Below are 21,099 nucleotides of genomic sequence, written 5' to 3' on the forward strand. Positions count from 1 at the left end.
TATATTCATATAATTAGTGGGTTTCTTTAGTAACTTAAATACGCAAAAAAATTCATTTTTTTCTTCAGGCGTTCAGTTGTGTATAATCAGTTAGTGTTCTGATAGTACGATGCGCATTGCGCACTAGAAACCCAGTGTGTATAACCGCAGAGCTTTAGATCAGAAGAACCACAGGAGATTCTTTGTCTGGCGATAATTTCCTTAGCACCGATCTCGTGCGTAGGCACGCGAGCTTAACGTCATCTTATCATGTATATATACTTTTTAATTCAACATTCTGCATGTGCGTCGCGACGTGAATATTGTTGGTTGGCGTGTTTGGGGTTATGAAGCCAGCATTATTTATTAAAATTTGTTGTTTGTTGGTGCAAAACTCAGTCTAAGTTATTCACGCATTTTCATAAATATTTTTTTTTTGGTGTATCAGTTACTACTAATGTTGCCAATAGGTCGATGCCTGCTGCAGCCTAGTTAGATAAACATCAACTGCCCATCAACTATTCAACTCGTGTCTACGTTTTTAATTGCTAGATTAGATTATGATGTAATCACAGAGAACTGGCTGCAATTCAGCTGCATGTGATAATTTTGTCTCTAATTTAATCTTATTCCAACTTACAGACAAATGTTATTTTTCGTATTTTTTATCTCTTAACTTTTGGTTGTAGGATCTAAAAGTTCAACTTTTTGTGCGTCAACTTTAAGGCTTAGGCTCTATGACTGGAATCCATGATGCACCTAAAAGAACGAGCGTGTTTCTCTTCAGTGCATTTGCTCCAGTTTTCAAAGGGAAAACTTTTAATTCAATCTTGTGGACACGGGTTCAGTGATAATTCGTAATCCATTACTTGTTTGAAAGATTGAGATGTAAGGTGAATTATTTTAAATAAACCCGCGTACTGAACTCTAACAAATTTATTGAGCCCATACACTCTATACTAATAACTGTGAAGATAACGAGACACAAACCCTTGTGAAGATTGAACTATGTACAGTGAATTTACTCATAGTTAACGTCGTTAACTGCAGACTGGTCGAAGTCGCGCTGTGCAGCCTCGCAACGATTCTTCAACGTTCTCTGGCTCTTCTCTCAAATTTTATTACGTTCTGTGACGCCTGGTACCTAAGTCAACCACTACATCATAGCAGTAATATCAGCATCACAACCACTACATCAAAGCAGTAATATCAGCATCACAACCGCTGCATCATAGAAGTAATATCAGCATCAACGTTGCAATAGAAGAGCTAGACGCCCCTGTAGAGCAAGAGATATGACTGTAACCTACACCCATCACGTCGCATCATCCAAAGGCTTTGGATGCTTCTGGAAGCTTCTTTTCAGGTGAGTGGTTTCCGCTATTGATAAATGCTTCTCCCTATTCTGATATGTGCTTAAATTAGTCAAGTAAATTAGTCCAGATCGAAATATTCTGTACTGTGACTGTGTGTACAGTAGCGTTCATTTTGAGTTACTTTTCAATTTTTATAGAAATTTATTACACAATAAAAATATAAATCATGCTCTAGTAGTCACGTGCTTTTAGGGGACATTCCTTCATTCTCAGCAATCTACATGTGAGGTTGCCATAACTCTAAAATAAACCCTATGCACTTGTAAGAATACTGCTGACGTTGAAAGCTAGTTGGTTAGTTAATATAATGTAACTACGACAATTTACTCTCCAATATCTCACCTGGTATTTTTAAGTGGAAATGGGACACCTGACTATTGACACCATCTTGGGTTGTATACGTTAAGAAATCAATTTTGATGTCACCGATGTGCGGACCTTTTTTTGTATTGCGCGCGAATTCAAGGGGCAACTAACCGTGCTTCTTACCTGAAACTATCAGTAAACTAGCCTTGCAGAGGCGTAAACCAGCTCTTAAATTGTCGTCATTATATAATGCATCTGTTATACTACCCAAATGATTCTCGTATTTCCTTAATTCCTGAATTTTTTCCTTTACCAGTGTACCTCATTTCCGTATTTATCATGCCGACATTATGCTTCCTTACTGAGCCTTCTCAGAAAACCAGTGAGCGGAACGCAATGACTCATACTAGTGTTTCGATTCCTTCGGTGTCATCTTCACTGGTAAGAGGCATCGATAAATTCCTCTACCTTTCCCGCGTGAACTTTGCCAGTAGCGGTATGGAAGTAGAGCGGAAGTGGCCACACCCCTCTCCTCTAGGGCAGCCAGCTGCCTACTGGCCGCTGAGGGCTAACTTCGCGGCTCGCCGGTCGCTCTGGGAACAGGCATACCAGAACCTAATGTTTTCGCGTCTGCCATTCACATATATCTTTGGCATGGTTACCTATGCGGCAGACAACTTGTCATAGTAAATTGTCTATAAATATAGTGTTTATTCTCGATTGAAAATAAATTGTTCTCCTCTGTGGATAACTGAGAAATTATTATATTAATAATAAAATAACGTTAGAATAATCATATTGCCGTATAATCACCTTTTCAGACGTTTTTCGCAATGCTGCTTAATCACATTGCGCAGATCTTCGCTCATATGATGAAAGCTAGCCAGATTCCTTCTTTCATGCAAATTAAAATTCCCCGTTGAGCACGAGGCATTTAAATGAGTTTTTTTAGAATCCTTGAGATATTGGTCGCTGGTTGAGCAAATTGTACTTTTATATCATTCTATCGCTCCAATTATTTGGTTAAATATTGACTCATTACTTTAATTGACATAACTGTGCACGATTGTCAGTGAAAAAAATCCGTTGAAATTTTTTCTTCCATCACTTGTTTTGTGCAGTGATTTTCACCATCTGGTCTTGCGTGAGAGATGATCTCTGCTCCAATATATTGATGTATATGATTTCCGCAATCGTTGATATGATATCTAGTGTTAATGAAGAGAATTTGCGCTGAAAAATGACAGTTCTTTGTAAAAGACCATCACGCCATAGATTGAGATCACGCCTTCCATCAAAGTCCATTCCAGTCTGGAAAAAAACAGCTCTACAATAAGGTCAATTTCATCCTGAATGAGAATCACAGTTTCGGTTATATATTGGCTATATAAATCATTTATCTTCGTCCCATCATATTGTGCTCTTCATTCTCACACGAGCTTCTAATGTGGGCGCCATGACTACTTGCGCTCTCCGTGGTCATTTTTTGTCACGACTCACGACAAAATCATGACTTACTTTTTGACCTAATATTTTTATGACTTGAATTGTTTTGAGATAGAAAAAATATGTTGTTCAAGTCAAAACACTAAAAATATACCAAAACAGTCTTAGATTTTGACTAAAATGTGCTCAAAACAGGATGACCTGTTATGCACAGAATAATTCGTGTGATTGAATTTCAGCGATGAGTCAGACGGTGGGTTCACTCACTGTTCAAAACTTATTTTTACAACATTATTTGAGTCATGTTCCTATTTCCTATTGATTCAATGCTGTAAAATGTTGTAAGAATTTGCACTATAAAGTATGAAATTTACCACCTTTGTTGCCTATTCTGTTCACCAGCTTCACTAGAACTGTCTGTGTGGGAATTGATGTGGAATTTTTCCTTGCGATTGGTAGGTACGGTCAAATGCATATGGTACTTAGCTTATACTGTCAATTGCCTATTGTGAATGTCAACAGCCCGATGAATGTCAAGTTTAGGTGATACTGAATAGGTGGATGGTGATACTGAATAGGGTAATAGGTTTAGGTGATACAATACCTGTCCTCAAAAAATTTGATCAATTTAGAATTTATCATGTTATGCCGCGCCCTGACGTTCACATTTACTACCTACAATGAATGCCGTAGCCCAAGAGCCGTTTGAACTGGGTGCAGGGGAGAGACCAATGAAAGCAGGTAAAGCTGTAAACAGGAAGTGTAAGGAACGTTGATCCCCGCGCCGAACCTAAGAATGCACTGCTTAGGATTTCGACCGTTGGATTTTGGCCTAAACTCATGATTATCCTTAGGAAAAACCGCTGCTCAATCATTGGGTATAAATTCCGTATAGACACGGTTTTACTACCAAATTTATGTGCCCGCCGCCCGGACATGGGAAAATTACAGTTAGTAACGGTTTCAAGTGCCACCATACCTCTAATTCACGGAGTGGCAGTCGAGCATCTTTGCACACGGAGTTTGGTTTAAATTGTAAAAGTTTTTCAGTGGCCAATTCCAGTCTTACGTGGCTAATTCCCGGTATTCCGTTTATTCATTCTTTAAAGTTAGTTAGCACTTTTGGCAGAGACTGGCAATCTGAATGATTATATTTGCACGACTTGATATAATCTCTTTTAAATGTTTTCTTAAATTCTAGCCTTGTTTTAAGAATTCTAAATTTTATCTGAATGATATCCTGTCCAGTATGCTCGTTTTCAAACTAAGGCTCTATTTTACTCAATTTGGGTAGTTGATGCTGAATTAAATAATCATTGTTAGCAGTGCTAAAACATATTTATTTGATCTCACTCCGGTGATCTTTTAGTGCACTGAAATTGAAGCGCCAAATCAGATTGTTGTTGGAAAAATCTGTTGTCTCCTGAAACGGTGTGAGTCACATCTTAAAATTCAATTGAATTGATATCATGACATCCAACCTACGGAACATTGACCCAACATTCAATTTCACGCATGTCTAAACCATGAGGTCATTGATCTATGCGTTGCCGTCCAGCATTGAGTTGAGATCATTGAGTTTACTTGCTGCGTTCTTTTTAGTTCTATGGTGTCCTCTCTACGTTTACTAATTATATATTATTTTTTGTCGTAGTAAAAGTTATATAGTGTACTGCACGTACACTATATAACTTTTACTACTATTGTCGGTTTGTATTATATTGTGGAGAACTCAGTTGAAGTGACGTCATGTCTGGCGGCTATTCGTTTGTTCTCATTCTCTAAGTAGATTCGTGCGACTTAATGTAGGTCAATTGAGTAAATGTCCCTTTTGTGAATAGACCTGATTAAATTCTGTTACTTCAGTCTTCCAGTATTAAATTCGACGCTGAGAAGAAAAATAAAATTTTATTTAACGAACTCTATGTGGTACTTGTAATATATGTGCAGTACCAAGTTCCTAAAATTCTGCGAAATCGTTCGATGAAACCATTTGAAGTAAAATGAATTGCATTCAATAAGAGATAAATTAAACTAAATTTTTAAATTTATATATCTCATTCGATGTCTCAATCTATTTATCTGAACTCAATCTATCACGAACTCAATCTATTTATCTGAACGGTTGCTTGTGCTGTATAGGAACAGACAGACTCATGAAGACAACCCATGCTAGTTTGAGATAAATAAAAAACCCACTCGTAAAAGTTGTATATACATTACTAGGCCCTCCAACTTGTTCTATAGCTATTCAAGACCTATTATAATGCAAGCAACTGAAAAAATTTACCACCAGATATCTCCGTGTCAAAATCCATTAAGAGTTTTCCGATTTTGTTTAATTTTTTGAGCGCTTTTTCAGCAATTTTTTCATCATTGCTCTTGAAATGAACTTTACAAATTTTTTGTTATGTTTTTATGATATAGCCCTTTTAAACTTTGTTTCACAATAATTTCAACTTAGGAATTAATTTAACACGTATTTTTTCAATTTTACATAATTTAGGTTCATAATTTAATTTAAAGTTATTAGCGTTACAAGTATGACAATTTTGAGTCTACACACTAGTAGTATTCGTGATGTTTAGTACAAATTTCACAGTGCTAAGTGCAATTTTTCAAAGGATATTATGAAAGAACTGATTTTTTCAGAGTCCTATAGACTATACGTATCCAGGTCTCTACAGTGACGGCAGTTTAGTGGCATTGAAGTACTCAAACATGAAGGTCTTTCACTGCTAACATTGTCGACTCTGCTAAACATTCAGTGCACGAGCTTATCAGTGGCCTGAGTACGTGATGGCTGTACCAAAGCTGTGCGACAATTATAAGCTTTGTTCTGTGCAAAGTGTGTCAATTAAATGTCAGATTTTAATCATATATGGACAAATAATACTAAATGATTGTTGAAATTAAATATCGACACTGATTCAAATTGAAAGCTTAAAGATCATTGAATTATGTTGGTATTGTATATTTAATGAAGAAAAATTAATTAGATTATTTATTCGCTAAATTGCGGAAGATAAGAGCGATTAAAAGAAATTTTTGTGAGAATTAGTACGATGTTGTTTTGATAGTTTCATGATTATTTCTTGATTATTATTATCCCGCTGGGATTTGGCGTAGTTGGAACGAATGAAATATAGATTTACTTACGAGCTACTGTCATTAGAGAAAAAATAAAACGATTAGTTAGTACGTAACTACTATTGCGAGAAATTTTTGTACTAGCTGATACATAAATTCGTGAATCAATTATACAGTTATTTCTATGGGCGAACTTGATAACTTGGCTCATGTGCATAAATCAATCATTTTTTTTTGTCAGATGAACGACCATCACATCATAAAGTAAAGGTCGTTGTAGTATTGGCTTAAGTTATCATGAATTCGTGAATTCGTTCCACTTTCGCGTTGAAATATCATTATGAGCGCCTGTTTCACTTCCCAGTTATTTTATGTTTACTTCAATGTGCATATGCATATACGTGCATTAATTATGATGTAAAGTATGGGAAGTTCCACTTTCTATTATCTTCTAAAGTGAAACTTCTGTGTTGAAGAGGTATCCTTTATGAAGCTGAAATTACAATCCATTTCCACATTTCTGCATCTATTCATTGCCTCTAATTTTATTGCTTGATTGTAACAAAAGTAATGATATAAAGAGCATGAATTTGTTACTGGAAGCATGTGCACTTACTCTCTTACGTCTACCAGATGGAGGAGCAGCATCTACAAGCTGGTGCGTTCTTCTACATGCTCCTGTTCCTAATTTGATAGCTTGATTGTAACAAAAGTAATGATGGAAAGAGCATGAATTTGTTACTGTAAGCATGCACTGAATTCCTTACGTGTACCAGATGGAAGGGCAGCATCTACAAGCTGGTGTGGCAAGACCTGTTCTTCTACATGCTCCTGTATGGCGCGTGCAGCGTCACCTACAGATGTTTTCTCGACGAGCCACAGAAAAGGTGGGTAAATATTCTTCCGGTGATCATATCCTCGGTGTAAAATGAAAACTCATTTTCAAAATAGAGATAACCCTATGAAATTGGAATATGAATACACGGAAACAACATAAAATTATATAAACTAAAAGTGTAAATAGATATTCCTCCAGAGATCTGTTTACTTGGTATGAAAAGAAACTGCACGAAATTGAGATAATCGTTAAATTAGAACTTAGAATATNTTAAATTAGAATATGAATACATGTAAACAAGATAAAATCATGTAAAACTACAAGTGTAAATAAATATTTTTTCATGGATCATTATCGTCAGTATGATACATTTACGAAGTCAAGTATATGAAATTAAAATATAAATGCAAAGAACGTAAATTCTAAAATTCGATTACACGAATTATTACAGCCTAATATACCTAGTAACTTAGTAAGTCATTTACTGACAGTTAAATCGGTCTTTTTACTAGCATCATTTCAGCATTAATTGTAATACCATTTTTCTTTATTTTCGGGGGGAGGAAGGAATCGAAAATTCCTTCCTTTCTTCTGTTTCCTGAAAACCTCATCATTCGCAATGCTCATTAGTTTTTTAGTGCTTCCGTGTAGATGGCGCGAAGAGCAGGCAACTGAATAAGAACCGTTGGCCGGTGCTTTATTTGTGGTAGGTTTGGCTTGGCTGGGTTAGGCCTAGGCTTTTCTGTGACCAGCCACCGGAACGGCGTTCTTTGTATGTTTTCGTGTGAACCGCGGCATTTTTTTTTTTGTTCGGAAAGGTTTTCAAAAAAAAACTTGCAATGCTTGGGACATTCTGAAGGTAGATTTTTTCTAAAACGGGATGAGATTTGCGACAAATTTATCCGCGTCTGGTGGTCAACGGTAGAGATTGCAATTTTTTGTCAAATGAAATAGTTTATTTCCGATCGCTCGAATTCACTAGAATTCTTAAACTTCCATGCTTGCCTTAAAATGTGTTCATAGGTTTAATGAAGTTATTTAGTGAGTGGGTTATCTAATAAAATATGTTTAAGCATTCAACAATGAAAGTGTGTTTGTAAATTCATTTGATATCAAGCATATCATCATGCATGTATCATATCATAAATCATTTGATATCATGCATATCATCATGCATATGTCATATAAATCATTTGATATCATGCATATCATCTTCGCATTTTGTCTGCTCCATCTGTTAGCAGTTATACCGCATCTGCTTGCCTGCAGGTGTGGCCTATTAATTAAAAACTTTGTCCCCGACCGAATGCCGAATGTTTCTGCTGCGTTTGATTTGGCCATGACAAGTTTTCCTACAATGAGATTTGCGACAAATTTATCCGTGTCTGGTGGTCAACAGTAGAGATTGCAATTTTTTGTCAAATGAAATAGTTTATTTCCGATCGCTAGAATTCACTAGAATTCTTAAACTTTCATGCTTGCCTTTAAATGTGTTCATAGGTTTAATGAAGTTATTTAGTGAGTGGGTTATCTAATAAAATATGCTTAAGCATTCAACAATGAAAGTGTGCTTGTAAATTCATACATTATAGCCGACTCAGTGTCGTTACCGAATGGTATTTGTAAACGGGAGATACAGCTTCATCTACAATTTATTGACGAATGTTTATTGTTTTGTTTGAAGCTTTGCATTATAAGTTTATAGGGGAGATATGTCACATGAATCATTTGATATCATTTATATCATCTTCGCATTTTGTCAGCTCCATCTGGTAGCAGTTATGGCCGCATCTGCTTGCCTGCAGGCGTGGCCTATTAAAGACTTTTTCCCCGATCGAATGCTGAATGTCTCTGCGTTTGATTTGGCCATGACAAGTTGTTTGGCCATGTCTCACGGAATTTCTCAAGCAGCGCCTGATTGACCTGCCAATATAAATTGCTAGCCGCTTTACTCGGCGTTTGTACTCGCCAACAAATTATAAAATCAGTATTAATTTCCTAATAAACCCTGTCACGCATCGCCTCCTTTCCTCCCTCCCCTGTTTTGCTGCTACCATGTAGTGATAACCTGGTAAATGTAAATTGTGATTAAGTAATTGAATATCCATCAAATATCCACGAAGCCAGCCTTCCACACGAATGAATACATTAGCGAACATGAATATTTAGATATTTCATATTAGATATTTTTTTAATTATACCTCAACATCTTGTATACGTGACATTATAAAAGTAAGCTGACAGATACCCTATCGTTGCTTGTTGCAGAGTATTCGAAAGGATATCGATGCACTGCAATCAGTTCACCGACCTGATCCCAGTGGCGTTTGTACTGGGGTTCTACGTGTCCATTGTAGTGCAGCGATGGTGGAACCAATACATGTCGCTGCCCTGGCCTGATTCACTCGCCCTCTTCGTCTCAACCTGCATCCATGGAGGGGTATGCTTCTAATAGTTTGTTACATTATAATTTAGTACGATTCAGTATGCATCGTCTGTAGTTTTCTGGGTCGCTAGAAAGTTAAAAATCTAGCGTGGTTTTTTAGTCTGCTTCATTCGTACTCAATTTATTTTGCATGATAACCTCAGCAATGAAAAATTGCATTTAGAAGTTTACGTGGTACTAGGTCGTAATTATCTGCATCACTCGGTAACTTTATGAGGTTTCACGATGAATATTAGAGGCGGGTGTAAGGTTAAGTAGTTGTGTGATTCGTCCTCCGGGTAGGATTGCGTTGGATTTATAATGCAGGATCAGTAGTGATTTTGTATGCATAATTTTGGAATTCATGTCTCCCGAGGCCCAGCTTATTTCGTTGCCAGAACTTTATCCTATGAAAGTGGAAAGCCGCTTGGAGGACAATTTCACCAGTGGGTCATAGAAGCATAGAGGTACGTGTTTCAATTTTGCTCGTAAAAATAATATTGTCAGTAATGTTTTTATCTGTAATTTTTGTAATAATGATCTCTTGAGAATCTCTTGATGTTTGATATTCTCAGGACGAGCGGTCGCGTGTGATGCGCCGCACCATCATGCGTTACGTCAACCTCACGCTCGTCATCACGCTCTCTATGATCAGCCCGCGTGTCAAGAAACGCTTCCCTACTCTCGACCACGTCATGGAGGCCGGTGAGATGCAACGAATTTAAGCCAACCTGTGCAAAATATTGGGGAAATTTGCCCGAATTAAAAAATTAATGCCCTAGATGAGATTTAAATTGAACACGCATCAATTTTCGACAAGTTCATCGCAATCAAAATAGGCTTAATTAATTTGCTCGTGCACGAAATGTTCTGCGGCATTTACTATTTTGGGACTCATTTGAACGATATTCCAGTTTAATATTCCTTTGGGGCAGGTTTCCTAACGAGTCAAGAGAAGAAGATATTCGAGGCGATGAACCGCAAGACGACTCACCCGAAGTACTGGATGCCGCTAGTGTGGGCGGGCACGATCGTGTCGCGGGCCCGGAAGGAGGGCTGGATTCGGGACGATTTTGCCGTCAAGTCCCTCATCGATGAGATCAGCAAGTTTCGTGGCCTGAATGGAACCCTGCTCAGCTACGACTGGATCAGCATACCTCTCGTCTACACTCAGGTTTGAATGCATGACATCACTTGTACAATGTACGGCAACATAACATCCGTCCTTCTCATTAGATTATAAATACGGTAGCCGTGTTGCAGCACTTTGTGGAATCTTATGTACTTGCTCTGCATCGGTAGACTTTCAGACTTACATTGTTTTGCTGCCCTATCGTTCGTAAATATGAACTTACGATTGCCCTGCCACTTTAGCTAAAGTTTTTCTTTTTCTTGACCAAGCGTTGGCGAGATGACAGTTATGCTAAGCCGGAGTAATACCATCATTCTTATGTACAACTTTGCTTCCGTTGCTATTTGAAATTGGACATCAGATTTATCTATCCTTATTGAAATACCTAGAAAATAATGTTGACTTGCTCTTACTGGAAAACGTTGCAGGTGGTGACTCTGGCCGTGTACACTTTCTTCATCGGCACGATCATGGGACGTCAGTTCCTGGATCCTGCACAAAAAATCCCAAACTACACCGTGGATTTCTATGTGCCGTGGTTCACGTTCCTGCAGTTCTTCTTTTACATGGGCTGGCTGAAAGTTGCCGAGACGCTCGTTAATCCCTTTGGAGAAGACGATGATGACTTTGAAGTAAATTGGTTGATTGACAGGAACTTGCAGGTGAATCTCTGGAGCTGAAGTTCCAACCTAATCGCACAAAACTACAATAACTTTCTTATTAAATGAAAGGAAAGTGTTTATTTACTCTCAAGACTAGCTTGATGTGCTTTTATAACAAATTTTAGTTCAAATCAGATCTATATAATCTTGCTTTTCGAGTGACATAAGTGAAACGTTGAGACACGCAATGATATTAATTTATGATTCATCTTATGTTATATATATATCGTGCTTTATCGTATGTTATCGTGATGCATCTTATGTTATCGTGATGCTCGTGCCCTAAGGTGTCGTACCTGATCGTGGACGAGATGCACGAGGAGCACCCTGACCTCATCCAGGACGTTTACTGGGACGAGGTCTTCCCGCAGTCTCTGCCCTACACCGTCGCCTCCGAGCCCTTCAGACGCATGGCGCCCCAAGGCTCCACCTTCAACATGCAGGTCATCACCAACACCGTCATCACCAACACCATCATCACCAACACTGGCATCACCAACACTGACATCACCGGCACTGGCATCACCAACACTGACAACACTGGCATCACCAACCCTGGCATCACCAACACTGGCATCACCAACACTGGCATCACCAACCCTGGCATCACCAACACTTTCATCTCTTACTTCAGCACAAGTATTCCATTTAACGCCATCATTTCAGTTGCCGTGTTCATCTCCCTCAACACCATCATCACAACCAAATTAATATCCATCACTCCTCGTCATCAACCTTATGCCATGATCATGACAGCGTGATAACTGATGGACACATTTTATCCGCAAATCTTTTATATCAGCAATCTTTGCAAGCCTAAATCTCATTCAAGCAGTCAATGAATAAATTAATGTGTCAATTAATTCATTAAAACAAATGTCAATATGTTCTTTCAACATCTTTAATATACATAATGGATAGAGATGTAATTCACTCCTTGTCTTCAATATCTACAACTTTCCTTAACAAATTAGATTAAAATTATATCCTTAATAAATTAGATTAAAATAAGATCCTAAATAAATTAGATTAAAATTAGATCCTTAATAAATTAGATTAAAATTAGGTCCTAAATAAATTAGATTAAAATTAGATCCCTAATAAATTAGAATCTGTTTATCGCGTGCAGGTGCCCGACGCTGAACAGGAGATAATTCTGGTGCCGCTCGAGGAGGAAGATGAGGATGAGGGCGGCACGACTCATCGTCGTCATGTCAAGGTATATAATTGGCTCCCTTCATCTGTTCTTATTGGTTCATAATAAGTTAATGAGATTTATTACTTTTACTATCCATTTTGCTGTAAAGTCAAGCATACTTTTTTTGATAACTAGATCAAAATACTTTCAAGATACTTCAAAATACTCAAGATCAACAGTTGATACTTTCAAGATCAACTAGAACCACCGCCGAGTCAGTCGCAGCTCTTCATCTTTCCTCTTCAGAGTTGAAATAATTTGAAGTAAAATTGAATCATGCATATCAGCGACGACTTGCTCTAATGCAATTTACCTCCTGCCGGATTTTCTTACCGCTTAATTGAAGCACCTCAAATCGATTTCTCGTATTATTTAATGCTTTTAATTAGCTAAATGATCCTAACACAATTAGAAGATGTGATTTGATTTGGTTCACCATTAAAAAACGTCTGATTCTCATGCATGTTGCCTAGAAAAAGGTAAAGCTATCAGAGTTCTCCAGTGATATCTGTTCCCTCGGCGTGCATCTTGGCGTAGAAATTTGCCTTATTAGGTGATCCTGGCCACACATTATTTAGGTAGTACGTTTTGCTATAGTTTTTTTTTCGACTGGCTGCTAAGACGTCAAGGGAAGAAACGCCTACATTACACCACAAAACAGTATCAACAAATTTTCACTTTATATATGCCTGCGCCCTTGCTTATTACCAAAATTATTATTACACCTACTCATTCGAGTGGTTTTTGTATTGTATTGGCGTCCAAACACGGTTCATTTCAAAACCGTCCAAGACGGACCAGCGAAGATTGCGAATTGAGAGAGTTCTCTGCTGTTGGTACGTACATCGTCGTCCATAACAACATGAGCATCACCCACATCCAATGGCTGGCACATCATCTATTAGGTTATTCTTGGTCGTAATTACATTGCGGTATAGCGCGCCTTAATAACCAGGGTTACGACGGTGATAAATTTGCGTCCATAAACTTTTATCAACAGATTTTCCAACTCATTTTATTTTGTTCAGATCGATATGAACCAGAGCGGGATAAGTCGGGACAGCCTGCACTCGTCCAGCTCGGCCATCGCGATGAAGGTTCGCTCGCCCCGCGCCTCTATGTCGGAGGGTCGCAAGGGCAGCGTCTTGTCCGTCTTATTGAACCGCGTCATGCACAGCAACGTCCACGACGCCAACGCTACCAGATTCTCCAGGCTGGGTGCGCCACCTTTATTCTTTACGTTAAATTATTATATGTTTTTAAGGCATAATTCTGGAAGGTTGTCAAGGAATAAATCCATGGGTTAATGGCTGAAACATTGAATCGCTTTTAAGCGCATTTTCTCATTTATGAAAAAAATGCACTATTGTGCTCGCCATGTCCGTCTGTCTGTCCGTTCGTGACTTCACGTTTTCGTCGACGAGAAAATGCGCTCTCTGTCACTCACTGCAGTGAGTACTGAGGTTTTTTTTTTGCATTACAGGAAGCAGTTTGAGCATCAAATCGAAACGGACGAACGCTCGTCTGAACAGAAACTCGTCCCGTCTCTCGACGATGTCGCACGGTAGCAGCGGCAGGGAGAGTTACTCGAGACCAACTCCCAGGGGCGTCCCCAACAGCGCCTCTGTCGCGCGCTCTGCCATCTCTGACGAGGTGACGTTTGCATGTCGCTTGGTATCAGGATTTTGACTCGTGACTTATTCAATAGTTATAATAGTTTAGCAACGACTTGTGTCACTGGGTACGTTCAGATATTAATAATTCATTAACCACCTGTGTTTAGCTGCTAGTTCGCGCATTCTATTCACAAGTCATTTTTTTAAATATTTTAGCACATGTAGATTGTATTTTTATACACCAGGCAGAAAATTTGTCATTCTTTGTTCATCTTTGTTACCCATGCTTCTCTGGGTTTCGTTCTCTTGTCCAAACTTATTGTTTTGCAGTCGAGCTTCGAGATTTTAATCATACCTTGTATATAAAGGTCTGTCCTGACGCTACGTTTTTTTCTGCGCAGTCTTAAGAAGGAGTGGAAACGTTGCAATTTTTAGTGAGTCTACGTAGTAAGTGAGTAGAGAGATATCTCTACTCACTCACTACTACTCTACTCACTATTTAGTGAGTGAGTAAAGATATCAGTATATTTCGCTCAGTTTTGTGTGATATCGTCATGGAGGAGGAACCATTGTGGTATATTTTGGCACTGTGTTTGTTAAAAGAAAAGATCGGAACGTCACAGAAGTACTCGACGTTCAGGAAATGACCTCTAAAAATTCAGTACTTTTCCCATATTAGATTACCGTACTGCGTGAATTACGTGATGAACCTAATGATTGGCGATACTACTTGGGAATGGACATAGACGCGTATATATACCTACTTATTTATTGGAATTCGTGACATCGCATGTCATCAAAGAAGTTACTTGTATCAGAACCGCAATATCACCACTTTTCGGTAATCACTTCTCATAGAATTTATTTTTTACAACTATTTCTCTGTTTGCTGTTGCATCAATTTATTTGAATTTGTCCACTTAACTCTCCGAGGCCCCCCACCCTTTTTATCCCTATTGCTGTAATACTTAGATTTGGCACGCGAAATGCATGGGAAAGTTTCATTTATAAAATGCAATAAATTCTGTGAAGAACTCCCTACAACATCGCCGAAATTAAGCAATTTTCTCTTGACGAATCGAAAATGGGAAACAAAGTTAATCGGAAAACGGTGCTGCCGTCCACATGCTCCCACTTGTCCGAGCAGTTGCGCAGACTTCCCGACAGACTCGAAGCTGCTCAAATTACCAGTCTACACGCAACTTTTTATCTCTAACGTGTTGAACTTTGCAGACAAAAGGTTTTGTAGAACGTAGCGTCTGGACCGGCCTTTACAGCTGGGCTTTATGTCATAGATTTTACTCATACATTGTATTTTTTAGCTGGGCTTCTTTATTTTATTCATATCCAATTTATTTTATGATTTTATTCATACTAGCTGGGCTTCGACGACTGCCAGTTGAGCCAGAACAGGGAAGTGCTGCTGGATGAAGAGGGAGCCATCCTTATCCGCATCAAGCCGGACTCCGAGCGCAGTGAGATCTTCTTACAAATAAAACAATTAGATAACCTTCACAATCAATAAATCGATAACCTTCACAATCAATAAATCTGAAAATATAATGTATCTTATCAACCGATCCGAACAAAGCTCATATCTTCTCAATTAACGTCATTGAAGCATAAAAATTTCGGAATGAAATGGCGACAGAAGTCATGGTAAATTAGCTCTTGACAGGTGGAGTGTCGCGATATATCATGTACTGTAGTTATGCTTTACCTAGTAGTTTTTAATTATAAATAGTAGAAAGACCTATCAACTACAAATTCTATGAGAAGTTCTACAAATTTCTTGTAAAAAAATTTTTTGGGCTGGATAATCCCTATTAAAGGAAATTGACGTCTTCTGTATTATTTACATAGCGTAATAATTTGTAAGTACTTTAACGGAACTCTTTCTTTGCCCAGGGCCTCAATCAACCAAGTCTGCTTTTGAGTCCTCAACGTCACGTCCTTCCAAGACTGTCTTACCGAACACGTCGACGGCTTCTGCCTCCCTCAGCTCGTCACCCGTGCTCGGCGTCCACGTGGCGACGTCGGCCTCATCGACGTCTCGGGCCACGGACGTCGCGGGACGGGCAGTGGGCGCGCGGCTGCCGCCCCTGCCCACGCCCGTGTCCAAGAAGACTGCAAACGGCCGGCACAGCTTGGCACCTGTTGGTTCAGTTCCTTTTGTTAACAATTCAGTGTTATTTTAATTATATTGGATGCTCTCGCCATACAATGGTGCCTGTTACATACTTCATGTCGATTATTTAAATTTGTTGCTACCATTTTTATTCTTCCATGCAATTGTTTGCCTGGTAGTAAATTTCTATATCGTAGTATATCTCTGTCAATAATTTATTATCATATCATTGATAATGGAGAAACTTTTATTATATCATGAAAACTTTCCTCGCAGCTGCAGATGCGAGGGTCGCTGAGCTCCTCTGGTCACACCGCGGCGCACCTCCTCAGCCAGGAGCTCGGCAGCGACGAAGAAGTCGAAACTCGTAAGAATCTCCTAATTATTATTTGATCTTAAAATTACTCGAATTGTTAAAAAGGTTGCTACGTTTCATTTTCCAAATGTTGCATTTGCAAGTAATCCATTGCGGCAGTAGTAAGGTTTGAGACTATTGCATGGTTTTTCCTTATTTTTGGGTGGGTAGTAAGATATATATTGGTCTTTATTCCAATTCATTCATTCGTTTCAGGTAATGTATATCCGGCAACATTGAAGTTAGTTATTTTCGTCTAAGGGGATTTTGAATCCACTCGTTACATTTGAAGTTATGACAAAATACTCAACGCAAAGCTCACATGATGCTTGCATAATTAATAGAAGCCTTATTATACCGCATTCTATTCAACACTGGATTCAAGTGTAATAATTTCTGTAACAAAATCTTTACAACGCAAGAATTCCAATTTTTGTAGAAGAATTGATCATTTAGCGACCGAAGATTGAAATATATATGGTATTGTTTATTATGCATTAATCTTTAGATCCTGTTTCCAATTCAATTATATTTTAATTATTACTTTTTTACAACACTTCTCTTTAACTTCACTTCTTGTTGTTTGTTTGTTTGTCTGCTACAAATCTCATAATCTATATTTAACACACTTCTACCTCTCCAACCGATCTGAAATTTTGCACACTTGCGTAAAGTTGGAGACAATGCATGAATCAAATGTCAAAATAAATGATTTTATAAATTAAAATTTTTTTTTTCAATATTAAAAAAATTGAAAAAATAATTTTGTCAGCTGCAAATCTTATAACTGATAATTGACATACTTTTACTTGTCTAATTGATCTGAAATTTTGCACACCTGTGTGAAGTCAGAGGCAATGCATGAATCAATTAACAGAATAAATAATACTGAAATTTTGCACACTTGCATAAAGTTGGAGGCAATGCATGAATCAATTGACAGAATAAATAATTTTGAAAATGGAAAAAAAAATTTAATATTAAAAAAATTTAAAAAATAATTTTGTCTGCTACAAATCTTATAATCGATATTCAACACACTTCTTGCTGTCTAATCTATCTGAAAATGTGCAGACTTGCGTAAAGTCTGAGACATTGCATGAATAAATTGACAGAATAAATAATTTCGAAAATTTAATTTCATTCATGTATTAAAATAATAAAAAAATTAATTTTTTTTTAATATTCAAAATTAAAATTAGAAATTCATTGTACATGTTTTACATTGGAGACACTGGATTTTTTAGAAGTGTTGTCTTTAAAAAGTAGTTTTTAAACGTATATTATTCTTAATTGACTTTTCCAGCTTGGGGAAATAATGAACCTGTGAGCCTGGAATTCCCCCTGTGCAAATCGGGTGAAACTGGCACCATCCGCAGGAAAGGGTGAGGAACATGCAACATCTTAGATTTAATTAGTTAACTGTTATGATGATTTGTGCATTTTTGATGTTTCATCCTTCTTTGATGATTTATCCTTTTTCTACGATCTCTCCGTTTCATCGTGATGTACGAAATTTAGCTGGAGTATTGACTGATAGAATTTGTTGTGTTAGAAGGTGATCTCTCTAGTTATAATTTTTGTCGAAATAATTGAGCAGTGGCATCGTATAAGAAATATTAATCATTAATAATTTACCGCTTCCTAGGAAATCTCCAAGGGACGAGCGCCTCGTGAGTGCGGTGTCGCAGCCGTGTGCCCAAGAGGACCTTCTCTCGCCCTCTGCAGGAGGTGTTGCCAGGGGCGCCATGATCATGCGTGGTCTCTCCGTCCCCAATGACTGGAATGTTGAACATAAAATGCTCGACTATAATCAAGATTTAAATCAAAGTCACACTGATTCAGCTTTGTGCAAGACCTCAGCTGTGGACATACCTAAAAAAAAGCAGTCGAGTTTCGCAGATTCTGGAGTTGCGTTCCCACCATCATCGCCTCCTCCCACCCCAAATACTGTACTCGATTTGCCCGGCGAGTTCTCAGTAGCGTCGCTGCTAGAACCAGAATCTTTAAGAATGTCCTTGTCTGAAAGGTTCTCAACTCTAAATAATGTAGACGCCGTCCAAACAATCACAGAACCCGACCAACCCTCTCATGTTCGTAAATCGACTTCAATTCCCGAAGGCTTAGACGTTGTTAATGAAGAAAACGAAACCTACGATGACGACAGCGATAATAGCAATGCGAACTGCAAGCCCTCAACTTCCCCTCCTCATCCTCCCATCTCTTCTCCCCCCTCCCCTAAATCTCTCAAAAAAATGGATTTCATGAAATCTGAACATGAACCGCCGTTATTTATAAGCGAAAGTCCCAATGCTTTGTCCTTTGATGGACGACCATAATGTTTTTTCTTTATTCCAATTCATTCGTCACAACATTATTCATTTGTATCTGATGGTTTCATCCATTCACTATGGACTCGTATGATTGAGAACCATTTTCATTTTGCACAGTCAAATTGTTTTATTTTTTTTATCATGCTCGTAGTCTTTAGCGCTGTAAATGCAAGCCTTATTTCGTCAATAAAATGTCTACTGCAGCAAGGAGCTTCCGAGTTACGTGTTTTGAAAATCGAATTAGCCACGCATTCTCTGATATGACTGGACTGTGAATTTTCAAGTTCTGATTTAATTATTCTTAAAATTTAATTTTAAAATCTGAATGCCTCTCCTAATATTTTTGTTATCAAATCAGACTGTAAACACAATCTGTAAGAGAGGTCGTTGAAGCATCTACTTACTTGCCTTACATTATTTAACTTATCTGCTAAGTGTCAATTTTAATGTAGACCACCTGGTTACAGCGAGCTCATTATATATCCTATATTGTTCGTACAAATTTTATTTATTCAACGTTTTCCCTGTAAACATCACAAGACTCCGGTATTGAATAGTATGTGTTCATAACTCATAAGCTATGTGGGCTTTCCTATAGTTTTCTTATGTTGGTCTCTCATTTTGACGCACGGACCACTGCACTCTGCTGCAGTCCAACTTTTCATGATATAGACTTTTTAAATATCTGCTCCAAGCATCGCATTAAGCAAAATATTATGGATTAATGATGGGTCTGATCTCAAGCGCGTGTTGGCATTTTCGCGAGCTACAAACTTGCCAATAGATACCAAATGCACTACCGCGTATTAGTATCGTAAATGGCCTCGAACTTCGGTTCGTCATTATGCTTAAAAGTGCATGATTTAATATTCTAGCTTACGCTTATTGATCTTAACTATTCCCACGAAATGAAAATAAAAATTTCTTATCCAGGTGTACAATTCATTTGTACTTAAATACCTACGACCAAGGATCGAAAGCGTTCAATCTGAAGCGATTTTGTATTCTATGGATGGTTGACAAACGTTTAGAGGAAACGGTGAAGTGATGGAGGAATGCATTTGTAGGTTATATTTCACGCTTATCTTCCATTTAAAGTTTATGGCTCCGTGGACAATACTATGACTAATTTTTGCTTGAACCTTCTATCCCAAGATAGGAGTAGAGCTGAATATACAGTGCCGTGTCGCATTCAGAAAACACTAAGCACTTTTTTCCGGGTCATCTTCGGGCTATGCATGCTTAGTCTGAGTATAATTTTGAGGTCATGTTAAATGATGGCGTAGGCAAATTTTCACTTCACCAGTTGGTAAGAAATGAAGATCGTCGTTTTTGAAGCACACGAGCTATAACCAGGATTCAAAGTTGAAATGAAGAAGCAGAGCTACTGAGGGAACGCTTGGGAATAAACGAGGTTAAATAGGGCGAGGAAATGAGAATTTCATTTAAACCAATAAATCCTGTTGAAGCAATGCAGACTTACCTTATGTAACTCAGGCTAAAATCAATCGATTAATGTTGAAATAACACGATACATGCTTTATCTCGATCAATTTTCAGTTATGGAAAGATCGGCTCTCAAAGGAATTAAGTTGCGAAAAGTACAAGAATCGGCAACAGGACATGGGCCTATTTCTTCAGTGCCGACACTTCTATCAGCAGTTCAGCCCAGCTACTGAAGGTGAAATTTATGATCCCTGCATAGTAGTCCAACTTGAGAATTTGTCTCCCGAACGTTTTCATTGAAATTCGTTTTATAATGTTATGTACGAGTGTAAAAGATGACTTAGTTAATAGTTCGACATTGATTTGATAAAATCGTGATACAAGCAATTGTGTGAATGGATAAACAGAAGGAGATTTAAATACGACTGTCGGCAAGCATCAAAAAAATTAGAGGAGGCTGCTCAGAAAGGAAAAATATTTCGTAGTTTGTTTTGTTTGAGTAAAAAATTGCGATTCGATAATTCACGCTTCCTATCGAATGTGATGATTAATCAATCAAATCAAACGCAAACGTATTTAGTCATGGATAACAACGTACCCTAAATTTCTAAATGACGGGTGCCTACGGCTGTTTCCCATGCAATAAAGGAATACGCAGAGCTGGGCAGCGCTACTTTGAAATGTAGCGGCCGCTACCGCTATACATGCTCTAAATGTAGCGGGCGCTACCGCTACAATTACTTAAATGTAGCGCCGCTACTGCTACCGC

General features: G+C 38.1%; 1 protein-coding gene across 1 annotated transcript; it reads left to right on the forward strand.

The window, feature by feature from the left end:
• Positions 1–621: 621 nt before the first annotated feature.
• LOC108671180 (bestrophin-3) lies at positions 622–19,825 on the forward strand. Its single transcript, XM_018158675.2, has 15 exons — positions 622–1,345; positions 6,974–7,084; positions 9,304–9,475; positions 10,036–10,165; positions 10,396–10,634; positions 11,021–11,254; positions 11,542–11,697; positions 12,384–12,473; positions 13,481–13,670; positions 13,936–14,105; positions 15,447–15,543; positions 15,977–16,224; positions 16,473–16,563; positions 17,858–17,936; positions 18,200–19,825. The coding sequence occupies exons 1-15, from the start codon at positions 1,275–1,277 to the stop codon at positions 18,888–18,890; spliced, it is 2,769 nt and encodes a 922-aa protein (XP_018014164.1). The 5' UTR covers positions 622–1,274; the 3' UTR covers positions 18,891–19,825.
• The last annotated feature ends 1,274 nt before the right edge of the window (positions 19,826–21,099 follow it).

Source organism: Hyalella azteca, unplaced genomic scaffold (assembly GCF_000764305.2).
Source record: "Hyalella azteca isolate HAZT.00-mixed unplaced genomic scaffold, Hazt_2.0.2 contig17972, whole genome shotgun sequence".
NCBI lineage: Eukaryota > Metazoa > Arthropoda > Malacostraca > Amphipoda > Hyalellidae > Hyalella > Hyalella azteca.